The 20,372-nt window shown below is 40.7% G+C and overlaps 1 protein-coding gene across 6 annotated transcripts in view; it reads left to right on the top strand.

Moving 5' to 3' along the window:
- The window catches only part of srgap1a (SLIT-ROBO Rho GTPase activating protein 1a), a 96,774-nt gene that overhangs the window by 56,314 nt on the left and 20,088 nt on the right, over window positions 1-20,372 (top strand). For 4 of the 6 annotated variants that reach the window (XM_042495663.1, XM_042495662.1, XM_042495668.1 and 1 more), the window contains exons 6-15: window positions 1,260-1,388; window positions 3,126-3,347; window positions 3,893-3,994; window positions 10,120-10,317; window positions 10,857-10,941; window positions 13,230-13,257; window positions 15,117-15,222; window positions 17,703-17,763; window positions 18,529-18,606; window positions 18,745-18,879. In XM_042495663.1, the coding sequence (XP_042351597.1) occupies window positions 1,260-1,388; window positions 3,126-3,347; window positions 3,893-3,994; window positions 10,120-10,317; window positions 10,857-10,941; window positions 13,230-13,257; window positions 15,117-15,222; window positions 17,703-17,763; window positions 18,529-18,606; window positions 18,745-18,879 (1,144 nt within the window). Of the gene's footprint in view, window positions 1-1,259; window positions 1,389-3,125; window positions 3,348-3,892; window positions 3,995-10,119; window positions 10,318-10,856; window positions 10,942-13,229; window positions 13,258-15,116; window positions 15,223-15,861; window positions 15,896-17,702; window positions 17,764-18,528; window positions 18,607-18,744; window positions 18,880-20,372 lie in introns of all 6 variants that reach the window. The other 2 variants (XM_042495666.1, XM_042495664.1) reach the window with 1 other exon arrangement.

The raw sequence follows: 20,372 nt of genomic DNA, 5'->3' as shown, positions 1-20,372 counted from the left end.
TTTTTTTCCCAACCAAAATTACTTTCAACTTTGAACTGATGTATCTGTATAGACTGGAGGAACTTGAATGAAGAAAAAACGATAAATACCTGCTAAGAATATATGAAATCCCTCACCAAGAAGTGGCTGACAAAAGAAATATCCAGTATTAATGAAAGGATTGGTGTGATGTTCAGCATTTATGTAATGGAGAGAATAACTTTTAATGTAAGAACCCAGAAGGACGCCTTTATTAAAAACTGGACATGTATTAAACCTAACTTTGTGTGAACAAGTATCAGGCACACATTGTAATATAACTAGTAGCCACCCATTGTCTTCATGTGTGGCTTTTGATTTATAACCCTTGTCTTCAGAACAGTTTTGTTTGTTTGTTTGCTCAACTTATTTTCTACCTCTATTCTGTTTTCCTGATTTTATCTATTTAATTATCCCCCTGTTTCTTTTTTCTTTCTTCCCCACCTATTTATTTGTTCATTGCTATTTTTATATTTATTTATCTTTTTATTTCATTTCTTTATTTATCAACTTATTTATTTACCTTTTTTCCCCCTTTTTTACATACTTGAAAGGTCTTTGTGTTCATTTGGTTGTGTATTTTGTTTCTGTGTGTTCATATGAACCAAAAAAAAGAGAATAACAAGAAGAAAAAAAACTCTTTTAAGCCACAGCATGGCTGTGCTTCAGAAGCCCTGCTGACCTGAGTAAAGGAAAACACACTGACAGCCGAAGAGCAGGCTTTGTAGTCTTAGGACAGGCATGCTTTCTGTTAAAATTAAACAATTCAATGGCTCTTTTAATACAACTCTTCCTGAAATGTATTTGGGAAGTGTTAAAATATGAACGATTATTTGGAAGTGTCTGAGTCAGAGCCCATTGGTCAGTGGAGGGGTGACTAACAGCCTTGTATGTGTCTGCTGGAGAGGAAGTGTAGAATAAAGACAGATGGCTCACACTGAGGTATCGTAGTTGAAGTGAAGGACACAGGCTGTTTTTAGTTTAGGCTTTTCTTTTTTTTGTTCTTGTTCCCTTTTTCTTTGCTATTTTTAACATAATTTAACTTATTTTTCCTCTAATGTTTATTGAAGCTGTTGTTTTTGCCAGTAATCCCGCCTCAGCTCTGAGATGTGCAGAGCGTGCTGAGACATAAAAGCACAATCACTTGTCAAAAAGGCAATTCTCGACTCATTAAATTCATCCTCCCTCGTTCACTCTGTTGCTGTCTGTTTCTCATTCTGTGCCTCTAATTCTCTCATCAGCGTCAAGCCAAGTACTCCGAGAACAAGCTGAAGTCGATCAAAGCACGGAACGAGTACCTACTGACACTGGAAGCGTCAAACTCCTCCATTTTCAAATACTACATACATGACTTGTCGGACTTAATTGATGTAAGTATAAAACCGCACACTTTTGTCAGCCCTGTTTTGAGACGACTTCATCCTCAGCACAAACGTGTTTGTCTCTGCGTGGCAGGGGAAAGTTTCGCTGAGGACAGTCTGACATAAACAGAACACACACTTTGCATTCATCTCTCTATTGGCTGATTTCCCTCCACCAAAGGTAGATGAGTTTCTTTGTGCTCCTAATGCAGAAGAACCATTGCTATTCAGGGTTTTCTTTTCAGACTTTTAGAGCCGATTTAAAATTATGATCAGAAGAGAGACTGATGACTTTAGCAGCTGTGCCTGATATAAAAGAGATCTTAGGACACCAGATTGTGGGATGGAAGTTACGGGCGCAGGACTGAATTAAAGCAGCTTATTAACTTTTGTAATGAAAACTATTCTTTCCTCTTTTCATGTCATTATTAAAAACCCACATATTACATTCAGCTCTACTGTGTTTTCCTGACATTTTGTCACTGTTTTGAAGTGTTTCCACATCTTTCAGGCTGTCTATATGGACCCTGACCCTCAAACCTAATGTTTGTTTTTGTCATGTACAGTTATGAGTCATCCAGTAAAGCACTCACGTCTCTCTTCTCTGCCTTGCCAGCATTTTGCTTGTTTGACCTTTTTGTACCCGTAAACATGACTTATTTACTTATTATTGTTTGGTTGGAGAAATAAAGTTACTGTACCATTTTCTTTGGCCTTTCTAAGGAAATGGAAGAGGGCCAGGTTTAAAGCGAGCATTTTTGGGGTTTTATATTCCAGACAGGACTGAAGGAGAAGAGAAATGCAACCTCTATTCAGCGGCATGCTGTGCGCTGAAATTACCCCTCTCCCCGCTTTGCTCACAAGCCTTCACATCGCACCAGGGTGTGTGTGTGTGTGTGTGTGTGTGTGTGTGTGTGATGCGCTCTGCGTGAGTTGTATGTGCAAGCTCACACACATTTGTTTATTGATGAAGGAGACTTTTTATAGTCGAAAACAAAACATGTACACGCTTGCTGATGGTGGTATTGTATGTTTGCCTATCACTCAGGCCATGTTGTGTGTGTGTGTGTGTGTGTGTGTGTGTGTGAGAGAGGTGTCCCTGGGGCTAGCGTGTCTTCCCAGGAGAGACCTTGGCCAAGGCTGTAGTTATTAAAAATCAGCATTAGCTCCTGGAGGTAACATTTGTTAATATTGAGGTAACATTGTGTAACACTGAGGCAACACTGCTGACTCAAAGTCCTGGACTAGTTTACGAGAGAAAAGTGTCTTTTTTAGACATCTCTATGGTTTGTTATGCTTTTACATATATTATTTAGTAAGAGGTATATTAACTGATTTCATTCTAAGAAATATGTTATGTTGTTGTAAACTGAAAATGAATTGGCTACTATTTTAAAAACCATTTGTCATTTTTTGTAAGTAAAAACACCAAAAATTCTTCAGCTTCTCACATATGAAATTTGATAGTTTTTATTGATCTTATGTGATAATATATCCATGATTTTTGGGTTGTGGACAAAACAAGCTGTCTAAGGACGTTAACTTGGGCTTTAGGGAATTGGAAATTATAACAGGCATTTTTTACTTCTCTTACAGCTCACATACTGCATAATTCACTGAAAAATAATCAGCAGGGAGTCAATAAAAATAGTAAAAATAACTGTCAGGTTGCCAGCCTAGTCTTGTACTTGTGAATTATGAGGCCTGTAGGATCACGCTGACCTTCTTTTTTCCCCTCTCTTCCAGTGCTGTGATTTGGGGTACCACGCCAGTCTAAACCGGGCCCTAAGGACCTACTTATCAGCCGAATACAACCTTGAAACATCACGCCATGAAGGTTTGGACATCATAGAGAACGCTGTGGACAGTCTGGACCCACGAAGTGACCGACAGAGGTTCATGGAGATGTACCCAACGGCCTTCTGCCCACCGGCAAAATTTGAGTTCCAGTCTCATATGGGAGACGAGGTACATCGTTCAGTCTGTAATGATAACCTGAACTACAAAACTGTCTTTGGAAAGAGAAAAACAGCAAAAATACAATGTTTGAAACATCTACTGAATGTTCTGCATTGCAGATATACTGAACAACAAGGAAGTGAATTTGGATTTGTTAAAAAAAAAAGAGTCAGATTTAATGAGGTCTGATTTTAGTGGCTTAAGTGCAGTGTTTTACTGCGTCTGGGCTGCCAGATCAGGTTTTATGGGGCACTGAATTTGACAAATCACGTGTTAATTCTCCCCCTGCAGTCATGTAGCTCAACATGTGTTAAGCGTTTTACTCCTTGGCTGGCACTACCAACGCTGATATCATGTCTGTTTACTAGCTGCTGTTGTGTGGATGACTGCGTTCAGTTGGCAAACGTCACTGCGGTTTGCTCTGCAATTGAAGAAGAATTTGGATGCCTGTGTCTTGTTAAAACCACAGATTACATTGCCTCCTTGTTCCGTCAGCTGGTTGCAATTTCAGGTTCCTGATCACTGACAGTGTATTTCCTCTTTTTTCCCCCCAGGTGTGTCATATCTCAGTGCAGCCACCGGTGAACGGAGAGCTCATCCTGAGGTTCCAGCAGCTCCAGTCTCGCCTGGCCACTCTGAAGATCGAGAACGAAGAGGTAAAACAGTGCAGACAAATTCATCTCATTACACAGGTATTAGCGGCGTGTGGGTTTTAGATATATCAAACATGTCAAAACTTTTCTCCACTGTATCGTTTTCTGCCCGAGATGCAGAGGTTTCGTCATGCTGATATTTTGTCGGTTGCAAGATGCTGACAGCTGCAGAGCGCTCAAGCTACTAAAGAAAGTTAACTTTAGCCAGAAGTCATCCAAGGTGAAACAGAGAAATAGTTGCTGATGATCTCTGAAGAATCAAAGTTTTTTTTGTTGCATACACACACCACACACACACACACGCACACACACTCTATATTTTCCTCTCTCTTATGCCCTGCAGGTAGCCATCAAACCCTCTCTGTGAAGCCTCCATTTTTTGCTCCCACTGGTAGAATTCACTGTCTGGCTTTTATTTGCACGAACCTGTCCTGCGCTGCTCTGTTTTTACATTGGCGGTGCATCTCTGCTTCCCAGGCTATATGTTTTAATCTGTCTGCAGCATGCTTGAGTAATGTGACATTTTTAAAATAAAACAAAAGCCAGTGGGGGAGAAATACCATGACTGCCACAGTTTCACAGAGTGCAATCACGTCCACTATGCTGGCTTTAGTATCACGTCTGACCTGCCTCCTCACTATGAGCTCTCACTGCCATCTGTTTTTATCCTCTTCGTTTTTCTTTCTCCTTCCACATTGTTGCACTTTCTTTCTTTCTTTTCTCCTGCTACAAAGAGACACATGAGCGTGTCACTCAGCTTCCTTACATCCACTGTGACTTCAGATTCCTTTTGATCATATCGTCAACACTTTGTAGAATTGACTGAAAATACATTACTGGAATAAACGATGATAGATGGGATGGCTGTATTTTTGGGGTTATTTGAGTGTGCTAAATACTACATGTGAAGCAACTTGATTAATTTATAGTTAAAAGGACTGAATATAAAAATTGGCAGAAGTGCTTAATATTTGCTGGTTTCAGCCTGTCCGATGTAAGGGCTTGCTGCTTTAAATTTAATGTTCTATTTTTTTTTTTTTTTTTTTTTTAATTTTATAATCTTAACGATTAACTGATTAATAGAAAACAATAATCAGATGAACTAATTATAGAAAAAAGCCATAGTTGCAGCCCTACTAAGTGTCATTCAGAGTCAGTGTTGTTTTATGTTGTGTATCAGTGCTGGTCAGGGTCCTGTTGTTGTCATCACGCTGCCTGAAGTATGTACACTAACTCTGCAACAGGACACACACATACACTCCTGTGTGTGATTGTGTTTGTGCGAGGGTCTGATGAAAAGCCGTGGTTGCTTCATGTCCTTGTCCGCCTGCCTCGCTGAAGCGGATGTCCTGGTGGGTCAGAATTGGAGGGCGCTGCTGCCTTGTGTTAGGATCACCAGATGGCCTCTCTTCCCGGGCACAGCGTGCCAGATACATCCTTGAAAAATGAACTTTCAAAGCACTGTGACGACCTACAAGCACGACTGTCAAATGAACAAGGGAGAAAAAGAGTCTGTCTTTATCCGGCCAGGAAAGGCTGCAGGGCAGTGCTTAATAGAAGTGCAGCTGTTTCCTCAGTCCTCTTTGACTCCCGTGAAACAGTGAAAGAAAACATTGCTGAATAATTTACTCTGCATCAGTGGTGGGTGGGGTGGAACGTGGGGAGAAAACTCTGGATCTCACTGTTACTAAAGAGTTGGGGTTCGCATATCCCTGCTGGGTGCCTCGCTGCAGAAATTACAATTGAATTTTTGTTCATTAAAAAGCCTGTTCTCTGAGGACGGCGTTCGTTTCAGCTCCTAAACCAGCCAGCGTGGTTCATCTCTTTTTCAGATTTAATATTCTGGCCATTTAGATCTCGTTTGCCTCCGTATGAATCAGAGCTCACACGGGCTGATTTTCCTCACTTTCGTATTCTCAAGACATTTCACACTAAACTCTGGCAATCTAATACCATCTCCTTTGTAGGGAGTGTTTGTTTTTCCTCAGATAACTCTCAGGGAGGCACATCAAAGCCTCTGTTTGTGTGTGTGTGTGTGTGCGCGCGCGCGTGCGGCTTGCATGTGCGCGTGTGTGCGTTTGCATGCTGATAGTGTGATGATCAGCATATTACACACTTTCTACGTAGTCTGTTGAACGATATGGACAGCAGTCTGCCTTTTGAGCTGTGATGACAGATGTTGTAATAACTGTTAGTGATGCTCCTGCCCTGCAGTGTAACATGATTTTAAAGTGCAGTAAATTAAATTATTCTGAATTTTTACGGTGCGGGAGAATGACGACTAAATAAAATGGACCGATACTTAGCTCCTCATATTGGTTTTGGCTTGTAGCAACGTGGGAATAAATGAATCATTGTTAGGGGTGTAACCGTACACAGAAGTCATGGTTTAGTTTAGGAGTCATGGTTCGGTGCGAGTTCGGAACAGCGGTAAAACAAATATATGTATCTTTCTTTTTCATTCATTTTAAACTAGTGCCAGCAACAGACAAAAATCTCATGCTTGGGACTGAGAGGATTTTGCACACTGGTAACTTCAGTAAACTATTTCCAAAAAATAAAGAACATTTCAAACACACAGCAGGCTATAAAACTGAAAAACAACTCTTATGCTATGAAGTTAAAAATACAAAATACATAGACTAATAAAATATAAATGTATTAGGAGGAGTGTTTCAATTAATTCCATCTTGCCAATATTTACACAATCAAAGCACCCAAACATTTATTATCATGGTGATCTGCATATCTGGATGATGAAGTCAGGTATGTGTTAGCAGGTTTGTTGTGTTTCCATTCACATCACCTGTAACAATGAAATAAAGCCGACACACCGTCTTTGTCTTATACACAACTTTTTTTTTGGTTACTGCCTCGCATGCCAACCTGCCATGGATGTATAAAGAGAACTGGATACAGTGTCGGAGGCTGGGCCCTGTTCATTCCTATAAAAACTGGCGTATGAAGCCACAGAAGTTTGACTGGCTTTCCTGCATCTAACAGTTCCAGTAGGAATCCACCTCCTTCTCTTGTTAGTACTGAAGTCAGACTCCGTTAATACCTAAGAAATGGGGTCACTACCTTTAATTGGGGGTCCTCCTGACCATTAAGAATAATTAGGAGGACTACCAGCTGTGTCTCACTCAGGGATGTGTAGACCTGTGGTGTAAACATCATTTGGCCAATAGAGCAAGTGCACTAGAGACTTCGCCCACCGAGCAGCTACTCCTGGTTAACCCCTACACTCATTGAATGTGGGTAAAATGATTTAATCGTCTGTTTCTTCCAGGCTTTGGAAACACTAACAGGTTAAATGGATATAGTGAAACAAATCATTTTGTGGGGCTCGTGAAACTCAAAAATGTAACATGAATGACCTGGAAGTTGTAGTTTAACAATGCTTCAAACAATGATGCTGTCCCTGAGGGCCTGCAATCTGCTTGTTGTGCAAACCATAACATATGTGGGTAATGATGTACAGCTTAAAGTTTACTCACGCTGGGGAACTTTGGTTCCCTGTTACCTGCATCAGTCTACGTGCCCTATGTTCTGCGTGCAGCTGCATGCTCTGTACCATGACTCCTCATACTGTGATGTTTTGATACACAAACAGTTAGAGCCCTGCCCATGGTTCTTTATTGAAAACCAACAAACTAAATGTGATCCCAGAGACTTCCTCCAGGTCTGTTGTGCAGCTACACGGGCTAATGGGCATATTCACCAAGTCCCTCTAAGAGCTTTGTTGTAATTGAGCCCAGCAGTGAACACTGGTAACTATTCGTCTGCTGAATAATGGATAAACTCAACAGCTTTTTCACTGGGAGCGATTTTCTCGCATGCATGGGTCCTGTCTTCATGATGACAGCTGGGCCTCTCGCCTCCACGGGGGCCACCCTGGATGAGCCTGCCAGGGACTCGGAGAGAGAGAGAGAGGCCAGCACACTCAGAGTGTGTAACTAATGGCTGTATGTTGTAGTAACTTACCTATTTTAGGCACCTGCTGCGGTTGAAGCTACAGTGCAGACATGTGAAGTGATGGTGGAGGTGCAGACTTCTAAGTTTTTTCTTCCTATTAATGGCAGCAGGTTATTTTGTAGTTGTGTCCAAAAAAAAAATCTCCTTTGATCACCAAATGATGATCCTCTTCTGTTGTCACAAGACAGAGTGATGTTTTTTGCGAAGTTTTACGATCCCAGAATCCCCCATTTCCTTTTCTACACTGTCATTAGTCGTGTTTAAACCTGCAGTATGTTTATGCTTCACACTGGGATGGATGACACTCTAACTACATCCACATTGTGTGCCTGAGCCTGTGTGTCAGCACTGTAATCCATCAGTGTAACGCATCAAAGAGACAAAGTTCACCTTGCTTTTTTTTTATTTTCTTTTTGAAGGCTACATGAGTCACAGGTCAAACTGCTAAAAAAAACAACTAATCCATGGTTTTCTTAAAGTTTCTAGCAGTTACAAGAGGAATCCACCTTGTTCGCTCATTAACACTGAGGTCAGACTCACTTAATAACTAAAAAATAGGGTCATTACCTTTGAGTTAGGGACCTCCTGACCATTAAGAATAATTAGGAGGCGTCCAGCTGTGTGTCACTCAGGACAGCGTTGACCACACCACAGGGTGCACACACAAAACCCTCACACAGTCGAGCTGCGGTGGTCACATAGTGCCTCCTTGGTATGAAGAGGAGTGTTTTGCTGAATTTTTTCTTTTTGTTGGTGTTTCTGCATCGGTGTGGCCCCTTTTTTTCCGCAGCTTTTCCACATCAGTGATTCATGCTCACATGCTTGACAGTCTCTAGACTCTTCCTCCTTGTCTGTTTGTCTTCTTTTATCTCTCTTTCGATTCCTACTTCTCCTTGTTCTGCTATTGTTCTTAGCCTATATGCATCTATATCGATACTATTCTGGGAAACTGGTGGACAAAACTGGGTTAGGCAAAGAATTTGAAAGCGTAAACATCAGACAGAATGGTCTCTGTGTTGACCCTTGACTGACCCTTGGTTTAAATAAATGTCTTTCTACAACGTAGATCATACAGGTAATTACAATAAATGAGAAAAATTTGTATTCTCACGAATAATGCATTTAAATCTTTATCTTAATCTTTGTAACACTATGACATTTTTTTCAGAATTACAACGTAATTCTCATAATATTATGACTTAAATTATAAAATCAAAGATTTTTTACCCTAATCGTCTTTCACACCATCGAGTGCCATTAACAGATCACACGTTTTATTTGTTCATGATACAGTCTGTGTTTAGTCATAAAACCATATATGTTTTAGTCCCAAATATTGACTGTTGTAAGACTGTTTTTTGTAAACTTTCACTTTTTTCACAAAATATAACTATTTCTTCTAAAAAGTTATTCCCATAATATTATTATACTTCATCAAATTGTGATGTTATTCTTGTAGCATCATAATTTTTTACCTCTAAATAGGAGGACTGTATTTTTAAAGTCTCTGTTTTACCCAATATTGGGACTAATACTCCATTGTACCATCATGTCTGTGAACTACAAGTTCTCCATTTATAGTCTTTACACTCAATTAGCATCAGCTTTGATCTCTTTAACTATGGAGCTGTTACAAGCTCATTTGCACTTTAGTTCCTTCCTCACATCCTCTGTCATCTTATGCCATGGTATACTGGATGCTGTCATGGCCTGCAGCACTTGCACTGGCCGTAGTAAGAAGAGGGGCACGGCTGGCAAAGTCCTGACATTTATAAGCTTCAGCAGAAGCACTATTGTTGACAGTGAAGAGGCGGTTATGGAAATGAACCTTAAAAGCCTGCGACTGAATGTACCATCTCCAGCAGACACTGTTCACCTCTGGCCCCTCTGAGTGCATGCAAATTGATTGCCTTGGCTGGGAATGGTGCTCAGGGGCTGGTGGATTCTTTGAAACTTGCGTCTTGTCTGAAAACACCTGAATTTTTCAGAGTGTCATGGGATAGCGAGAGAGGTTTTAAGGGAGTGCGATGATACAAGACGCTAGATATGCCGTGATGGTAACATCGTGATAGTGAAGAGATGACATAAAGCTTTTAAGATGGCTTGTTTTCACAACTCTTCAACTCTTCCTCACCTTCTCTTCATCGCTTCAGATCAAAAAGACGTCGGAGGCCACCCTGACCACCATCCAGGACATGGTGACCATTGAAGACTATGACGTGTCTGAGTGTTTCCACCACAGCCGATCCACAGAGTCAGTCAAGTCCACTGTGTCGGAGACGTACCTAAGCAAACCCAGCATTGCCAAGAGGAGGGCCAACCAGCAGGAGACAGAGCAGTTCTACTTTATGGTGAGTGGAGATGTGTGGCTTCAGAGAAGAATAAGCAAATACAAAGGGAAAAGACTTCAGAGGCCTCTTTTATTTCTGTATGAAAACAGAAATAAATCTCTCTTTGAGGACTTGGTTTGCTTTCTATCTTAGATGTTTCAAAAGAAGAAAAGTGCTGGATTTTTCTTGTCTGATTACATTTTCTGCCTAATATCTGCTCCAAAATGAATCTGAGAATATGAACTCAGAGCTTTTATCTGGACTTTAAAAAGCTTAATCTGTGCATGTAACTTCTATCGGACATTAAAGTATGAATCTTCAAGCCTCTTTGAAACTTTTGATCAGCTTGCAAAGGGGTAGCACTCCCAAAATATTTCCATTTTGTGAGGCTAACTGCTATCGTGTTCCAGTCTGAAGATGGACATGCTCTGATAAAGGCTTTAAAAAGACTCTCAGCGTGTCCTTTGCCCTTGGCTTTCTTATCGTAGATTGCTGTCTTAAGAGCGGGTGCTCTGGCTGGCACTCCGGGCCGCCGTGTAATTACTCTCAATTCTCCACAGAAATTCCGTGAGTTTCTGGAGGGCAGTAATCTCATCTCCAAACTGCAGGCCAAACATGACTTGCTGAAGAGGAGCCTTGGTGAAGGTACAGTCACAGTCCCTTTATTTTTATACCCTAATAGCTCCCACTGTACTTCTCAATGTCAAATCCACTTTCAGCAGTTTGTGCGTTGCCTTCTTCCAGCCAATATGAGGGTATATTAATCTTTTCACACAGAAGCTACATTCACACTGCCTGTTCAAGGCGGGAATACCACACTATTATACCGCCTTGGCGTTCTGTATATAATGTCTGACAGCGGAAAGGAGGGACAGAGTTTTCTGTCCTCTGAGCCAGGAATGGAGGTCCGTCTGAAAGCCTGAAAGAAATGACCATGGCTGTGATGTTTCAAGGGTGTGTTTATGTGTGTGATGCACCGCGGGAGATTTAAAAAGCAGCTGTTAGCATAGCAGTAATACAAAGGAGAAGAACAGTAGCCGTAAACGTCTGCAAACTGGGAAAACAATGAGATTCAGGAGCTCCTTACGTTCCGCGGGGGACGAGATCAGCTGCCATATAACAGAGATGGTAAATGATTGTGATTTAGATGGTATGCCTTTGTTATTGTTTAGAAAGTGCTGCTGACGCATTTATTATTTGTCATGCTAGAGGTGGACGCTCATGTGTTAAACGTCATGCCCATCATGCCTCCTCTGATTGTGAGATCCTGTGACACAGTGTATAATCACACACAGGAGCGGCATGATGCTGCCATCGTTAAGTTCTGTGTAAACGCTGGAGCGGCATGAAGGGGGGACTTTGTTGTGACCCGATTGCACGATCTCTGTGAAAAAGCGGCTTAAGATTGCACTATAGGGCCACCACAAAGTCCCTTCTTTATATATAGCATGACATATAACATGCATTGACAGCCTTTTCTGAGCAATAACAATGGCATTAATGTGTAAATAACAATCATTTACTGTCCCTGTTATATGGCGGATGATCTCATCTTCTGCTTGGACAGTAAGGAGTATGGGACATCATTGGTTTTCTAACTGTGGACATTTTAGGTTGCTTTTCTTCTTTTTTGAGTTGGCCGCTAACTACTGCATGCCGTTTTTTAATTTTCCTGTGGTGGGTGACATACATAACACAAAAATGTGATACCTTTCCCACCCATGGTCCTGTCCTGACGGCTGTCCTTTATACACAATTGCCAAATTGGCACTGTAACTACCTCTGTTACCGACTTGAAGTCAAAACAACACTGTCCCCTCATTTTGCGATTCTACCTTGTATACAGATTTGCGAAGCAGCATAACAATTCCTGCCTTAAACAAGGGATGTAACCATTACATTTCATTACTTTGTGTATCGCCTTCTTTCAGCCAAAATGAGGGTGTATTAGTGCTAATCAGTGTCCAAACAGCGAACATAGCTAATGATTAGTTATTGAATTTTGTCTTTTTTGTTTTGTGAAGTCTTGCTCAAGCAACTTCATCCCTTTTCTGTGGCAAATTTCCAAATTTTTGCCTGCTTTTCCCACTACTCAGAGCTCCTAGATGGTAATCTGGGTCTTAGCCAGGCGAGCCAGAGCTGAGGGGGATTGTGAACTTGTATTATCCGTCTTAGTGATTGATTTACTCCCAAGTTAATGGACTGCCTTGTATTAGAGGGGTGGCGGTCATTACAACGGTCTCTCCTTGGTCTACATTGGTGGTATCTCCTTGAGGCCTCAGCTAATTTACCATCGAGTGTCAGTCATTGTTGTAACCAGCTGTCCTGGTGGTCTCAGTTAGACTGTTCACCTAATAATGGAGTAATAGAGCCGTGTGCTAACGAGGAAGAGAGGAGCCTCCTGCTTCTCCCACACGCTCCTTAGTCATAATGTAGTCAATGAGCTGGAGTACAGTATGAGTCACACAGACAGGTCAGATCCTGTTCACGGGAACAGATGGCCACACACACGAAACTACTCTTGTTCTCCAAAACCATTTGGAAGCTATTTTCTGCTTAATCTTACTCCGCCTGTCCAAACTTGTATCTCTGTGTATTTCTATAATGATTATTGTGTCTGTGCACTACGTCAGTTGTAAACTGTTCCTGGTGGATGTTTGTGCCATAATTGTAATGCAGCAAAATTGTTGCCTTTTTTAGTCTCTGTGTATGCTATGAGCTATGAGCTTTTTTATGTGTGTTTGTATGCGTAGATGTGTGTACAGGTTTTGTTTGTGCCGCTCAAGAGGCCAGTGGTTGCGGCAGATGGCAGGCTTCAAATGCTTCACTAGCCCTATGCAAAATGCACCGCAGGGACCTCAGAGACAGGTCCTGGCATGTCCACACTTCTAACTTCCTCTCACATCTCTTCTCTTTTCTCTCTTCACCCGCAGGCCACAGAGCTGACTACATGACCACAAGGTAAAGCGCACACACACACACACACACACACACACACACACACACACACACACTTCAGGACCTGTGTATATTCAAGACACACATCCAGTCCTCTTTTCTTTCAGCAGTGACAGAAACATTGGTGACGTGTTGCAGGTCATCAAGGCTAGGACAGTTTGCCTCAGGGTATTCTTATGTGAAGTCCTCTGTGACCATGAAAGCAGAGGAGTTCATAGTTCGACAGATGTGCCAGCCTCCATGTTTTGGAGGCGTTACTGTACTTGCTTTTCCAGACAGTGCCGTAGAGAGAATCCAAACTGGGTAAAGTGGAGAAGGATCAACCTAAGAAAGGATGAAAAGAGAGGAGAGGAGAAACAATTTGCATGAAATTTAAATGTTTTATTCAGTTTTAAAGAACAATAAATGAAGAGTGAAGAGGACCAGATGGGTCAGTTGAAACTTCAGTCTAACTTTTGCATCTTTGAAAACAGATCATGTTGCGCTGCATAATTCACTCTTATTTCGAAGCTTTTTATGAGCAGAGTAAACTTAACAGCTACAGATCCACAGAAGTGACTGGCCGATCAGCAACTCCTTTCATAAATGAGTTCATCATTAAGTTCGTTTTTTAAGCAAAAATCGAAAATAATCCCTACCTTTAACTTCCTAATTGTCACAATTTTTACATTTCTTTGTTTTATATTCTTGTAATCTGAATATCTTTTGGATTTGGACCTTGAGGTCTGTGATGACAATTTTACAGTTTGTCCCACATTTTATACGCTAAAAAGTCTATTGAGAAAATTACTGGAAGAACAAGTGATAATGAAAACAATTTTTAGTTGGAGCCAACCGCTAACCACCGATGCAGAAGGGCCAAAAACTGCAGTTCATCATATGGCCACTTTTGATGAACAGCAGAAATAAACATGTTAAAAGCCTGGTATAAAAACTTCAACATCTGTGACAAGTTTATTGATGCATGTTTATACAACTCACCCGTTTACATTTTACTGAGGCACAAAGTTATGCATATTTAAGGGCGGGGCCTCATAATTGACAGGCTGTCTGTGAGGCGTCACTACAGTCTGTAAATCAGATCCACTCCTCCCTCCTCCACAGCTCCAACCTCTTGTCTGAATTTGCTCAATTCTTGCTCCAAAAAAACAAGATGACGATGGCTGAAATGCCAAACTCAGGCTCTTGGATACTGCAGTCCTCAAACCAACGGGTGATTTCACAGTAGCTGTGTCCGTTCTTTTATACAGTCTATGGTTGCAGTCCTGCTCTTGAAGAGATTAACACGAGTGTAAAATGTCAGTAAAGAAAGTTCAGGGGTGGTTTTGCCTAATAACAGCTTAATTCAAATTGCAAATACTTCATTTCTTGTGTATGCACGATCAGATATTTAAAACGCCTTAAGGCTTTTCTTGCAGAATAATTTTGTCACTATGATGGAGAAAGGACTAAAGTCCTGGACTCTTTTAATCTCAGTCACACAGGTCGCAGGAAGCCAAATCACACACACACACACACAGAGACAAGGCAAGGCGAGGCAAACCCCTGCAGGGTCTGTCATGAGGTGGATGCTGACACATATGATGCTCCCAGCGGGTCTGATATTTCACTGGCCTCTGATATCTCATGTAGAAAGAAAAGTCGGGATTATAAAAGAACAAGTTCATTCACGGGTTTCAGCAGTGTCTGAAAATACCCTCATTCACCTGTCCATCATCTTGAGTCGAAGGGTTTTAAAGATTAGTCAGCCTCAACTTCAGTTAAAGTCTTTGAAGGACATGAAGGTTATTGGAGAAAAGATAAACCACTCTAAAAAGAAAACTGCACTGTTTACTTCTTCTAATGCATTCTTTGTATTCTAGACATCCCAACGGGCCATTCAAAACCCACACCGGCACCCGGCGGGCTAGACCCCGCTCTGTTTTTAATGTTAGGTTATTTAATGGCAATTTGGAGTCATTTATCAAGGTACTGATTACCAGTCTGCCCGCTTGACATTGCTCCTCCTCCTATCTATTTTCTGTCTTGCTCTGGCTTTCTGGCCATTTCGGTGGGTTCCCCCAAAAGCATTTCAGCTTTGATTTATCTCTTACCAACAAAAAACAAACAACAACATAGCTGTTGGATTCTGGAAACCTTCCACATGAGTCAGTGAGCTCTGGCGGTCTGCGTCTGGGATGTATGGGCGGCTCTGATAGATTTGGAGGGCTGAAGGAGGAGAGGAATGACAGTTGGAGGGATAAGTGTTTGTCTCAGTCAGCTCCCCTGACACACTGCTGACCTGGCATCACTGAGCCGCTCTGGCAGAGATATTCCCTCCTCCTCCTCCTCCAGAGCGAGAGCAAAGGCCAGTGAAAACAGCAGGATAAATGGCGGTCAGGGAGCGGATGCCTGACTGATAAGGTGTGCTGCCTCCCTCCTCGGCCTCTTCACTGCCTCTCACCGGTGGCCGGTCCTGTCCACTTCCCATTGTTTCCTGTTGATACTAGCACAGATTGGAATGAGGGTGCGCTCTTAGTGAAAGCTTTGGTGGGCAGCTGCTGTGGTCTTAATCTGGGTCTTGCTTTTTTCTCTCTCTTTCTGTTTCTCTGCGACACTTCTCTGTAGCCGTGGACGACGGAACTCACACACTCGACATCAGGTAGACACCTTGAGGCATCTTGGGGGGCCCATGCTGCTTGCCTGCGCTCATTTCCTTAATCTGTCCTGTCCTTACAGGGAAATGTGTTTGTCTGTGTCTTGTGTTCGTTACCTAACTTCTGTGAGAAGACTGAGACACACTGAATCAATGGTTTTCGCCTTAAACAGAGATGTTTCGGCAAATTGTATCTTTGGTTTCAATTGTGTTTCCCGGCACGAAGCACTTCCCTGCTTCAAAATTGGTATTGAATTTATGTGATACAAAGCAGTCATCCCCAGTCTCACATATCCAAATAGATAATATTACATAATGCTGCTGCATCAGACTGTTGCCTCAACCCTTACGGCTCCACTCCAACAATAGATAGTCGATTTTGGCATGGCTGCCGTGTTTGGTCCGTGCGTATACCCCTGAGCGCTGTAAACAGCTCCACTGTATCATTAAAAGCATGTACTGAGTCCCTGTCCAGCACTGAGCCGCAGGAGCAGCTGGCACCGAGAGCAGAACAAGAGTGCAGTCCACATCTAAGTACGTGAGAGGAATGTGTTTTCTCTGAAGGAGATGGTGCTGCTTCTCTCATCTCACCACTTCTGCCCCGAGCTCCATATTGAGTGTGTGGCCCTTTAGATAAGCTCTCCTTAATTTAAACACAGGGTGCTCTTGATTGCCAGCATAACAAGACACAAAGTATATTTAGCAACACCGGAGGCCAATTGAAATGTGTTGACAACAGGTTTGTTTATGCTTGTCACTGTAGATTTTCAGTGATTTTTGTATATTTTCTGATATTTCATGAGTTATTACAGGAGACTGGGCATGATTAGTCAAATAGCATGAAAGTTGGTTCAGTCGGTCTCAGTAAGATCTCAAACAGGTAACCTTCACTTTGTATGTACACCAACTACACTAACACTGGGTGTGCATGCTTATATACATCTAACATCACGTTAACTAGTTTCTGTTAGAGCTCGACCGACACGTCAGCAGGCCGACATCATTGGTCTATTCATTAGATACAAGGATATTGACCTGTATGTTTTCAAATAAACAAAAAGGAATTGCAAAGAAATAAACTGCTGTACTAATTATATAATATCATAATATTATCTACACTTGATGCTGCACACTTACATTAAGTTTAGTTTCGCATGTCTCTATTTATAATTATTTAAATAAAGATAAATTTGAACTACATAGTCTTATATTTACTGGTCTTGTTTATGTTTGTTAAACAAGTTTATTGTAGAACTAATTTCCTACCTTGTATCTTTATTTTGACATTTCTTTATCACAGAATTACTATATTTTTTTATGCAGTGGTGGGAAGTAAATAATGTGTAATTAATGTTATTTTATACCTCTGCTACAGTTCAGAGAGAAATAGTGTACTTTTTACTCTACTACATTTATTTGATAACTTTAATTTCTAGCTACTTTACAGATTCATATTATTAATACAGAATATTATCAAAAAATTAAATATGAAATATTGTTACAGAGTAAACTTCTTGGCAGCATTCAAAGTAATTTACCCCACATATATATCAGATGAAACTTTCAAGAATAAGTAGTATCTATCAATAATTATAATCCAGTGATGTAATTTTTTTCTGAAATGGCTCATATATATATTGATATTAATATATATAAATATATTATTAGATTTGTTGTTTTAGTCTCAATTATCAATGTTTAGTGTTCTCTAAATTCCAGTATCTGTCGGGCTCTAATTCTTATATGTATAATAAAAACAGCAAATTATACATGATCTGACATTTGGGTGTTTTTGTTTACTTTGCTTTCTAAGGACTCTGGACAAGCTATTCCCCGTGTGGTTGAAAGCTGTATTCGCTACATAAATTTGTATGGTGAGTTGGTTATTTTTTGCGCACAGACATTTTGTCACATCGGTTGAGCAATCATAACTCAATGACTGTATTTATATTTTCTTTGTTGAATTCTCCTCATAAACAAACTGGAACCTGCTTCATCTCTGTGTCTATCTGACTTAGGTTAAAAGTTGCAGTGCTTTCCAGGCATTAATTGTTTTGGGTGTGTGCATAATTTTTCATGTTGGGGTTTCAGTCATGGGAAAATGCAGTTTCCATCCTGTTTACAGCGGTGCAGCTTTTTTTACACCCAGTTTCCCAAACATATCGTGACTCAAGTGATGAGTTACAATATCTGTTTTAAACCAGACTGAAAAAGACACTGAAAGAATGTAAACTCTGAAGCATTCAAGATGTGACAGAAGGGAGATGTAATGATTTGCAGGCTCGTCTACTGCAAGTTATCCAGCAGCTGATGACGGACAAATCTAAAAGAGACTAATCATGCTTCGTCCTGACCCTTGACCTCTCCCCTTATTAAGTCCTAATCCCATCTGGAAGACAATTTAGTAAAGCTTGATTGTGGCCTCCCTGACTCATTAATTATCTTTAATTAGAAAAGTGAAGGGGCTTAACGAACAGGATGTGCCTTTTAGGAATGAATAAAGTAGGCTTTATTTGCTGACTGAGGGAGTTTTGCTCTGTGACCATCAGAGTGGTCTTATGAGCATATTGAGAGTGTCTGTCCTTTACCCTCTGTTTCTCCTTTTTTCTCACCCTCTGTTTTTGTTCGTCTTTGTGCAGGCCTCCAACATCAAGGAATATTTCGTGTGTCTGGATCCCAGCTGGAAGTCAATGACATCAAGAACTCATTTGAAAGAGGTACATGATGTCTGTAATATTGGCCACAATTAACCAGCAGACTCTTTGAATTGTTATTTAGGTATATTTTACATAAAATCCTGTGCATTTTTAGTAATAATGATGTCCGACTGACCTGCTCGCTTGTCTGTGTCTTAGGAAACGACCCCCTGACGGACGAGGAGAACAATCATGACATCAACTCGGTGGCTGGCGTTCTAAAACTCTACTTCCGTGGTCTGGAGAACCCACTTTTCCCGAAAGAGAGGTTCAATGATCTGCTGTCCTGCATCAGTAAGAACAGACACATTTTGATTTAGTATCTGTAGTTTTATTTTATTTTGAGCACGTTTTCCAAAGTCATGAAATTCCTGGAAAAGTTATGAAAGGCCCACAGATAGTTTGGCATTGCCAGTCTTGGAAAAGTTTAAAAAATTTACATTATTTTGGCTATTGTTTAAAGTATGTTATGCATCAAACTCCCAAAACATGTCTATGTGAAATATGTTCCTTGTACTGCAAATGTAAAAACTAGTGCTGTGCTGTGGGACCATTCAAACATCACCAGTATCAAGTGATACACACAGATCAAGTACATCCTTGAGTGCCAAGGCCACGCCCCCTTTTGGAGGATAGAAAAACACTGTCATAAAAGGAGAGAAATTGGAGAATAATAAAAAGCTGCTGGGTAGCAGCTGAGCCGAGGCTTACATACGTAAATATTCACCGTCAGTGTGGTAAATTGCTAAATGATTCTGGTGACAGTTTCTACTGATGGATAGCCAACATTAGTTTGTGTGGGAGGCTGCTGCAGCACAGTCACAGTGTAGCAGCATTAGACTGTCTGCTTAAAACAAATCTCAGTCTGTAGATCAAACAGTTGGCTGTTAACCGGTTGGTTATTTAGAGACAACACCTAGTCCGTGGATATTTGATTAAATCACCAGATATCATGATCAGGACATCTATGCATGCATAGATGTCCTGATAAGCAATATTGGCCACTGCATTGTGTCACTGATCCACTTGGACGGTGACCATAATTACCATAACCATAATTTATTGAGCTCAGTTTCAGGCAAGGCCACAAAATAATAATTAGACATGACCATAAATAAATGTTTGTTTAACAAGAAATAAATGCATGCAAACTTTATACTCCAAATGCCTTGGAAATGCATGTTTGATAACGTGTGACTGTATTGCTGTATGGGCGTAACAACACAGTGTTTTCCGTTTAACCTTTCAGGTGTTGAAAGAATTTTGGAGGGAAGTTAGTCTCACTCAAATGGGATGCAGATCCTCATGACTTTTTACGTTTGTCAAATTAATATTATATTGTACAGCTCATATGAAAATACATTTACAGAAACTGTTTATGCTTTAAAAAAAAATCACTTAACTTGCATTGTTCTTCTCCCTTATATCATGTTTTATTTCCCAGATTACCTCTACATTAGAGCAGTTTTGATTTACTGGTCAGCAGCATGCTATGTAGGCTTTTTTTTAAAAGCTGGAAACTTTGTATAAACATTTAGAAAATTATAACAAAGAAAATGTTGCACTTTTAATAGTCAGCCTAAAGCATAAAACCCTACAACTACAGGACTACATTATACTGTGGTCAAAAAATTCAATGTGAGGCTGTAAAGATTAGTTTATATTGAAAATGTCTGATAATTGTTTACTTGTAAGTTTTTGCTATTGCTTTTCCTGGATATGTTTTATTATGTGACTGAAGCACTGGCTCAAGTCTCATTATTATTATTTGTCAGTTTCCACTATGA

Source organism: Plectropomus leopardus, chromosome 11 (genome assembly GCF_008729295.1).
Source record: "Plectropomus leopardus isolate mb chromosome 11, YSFRI_Pleo_2.0, whole genome shotgun sequence".
NCBI classification, from domain to species: domain Eukaryota; kingdom Metazoa; phylum Chordata; class Actinopteri; order Perciformes; family Serranidae; genus Plectropomus; species Plectropomus leopardus.
This window is presented reverse-complemented; position numbering and strand designations above follow the sequence as displayed.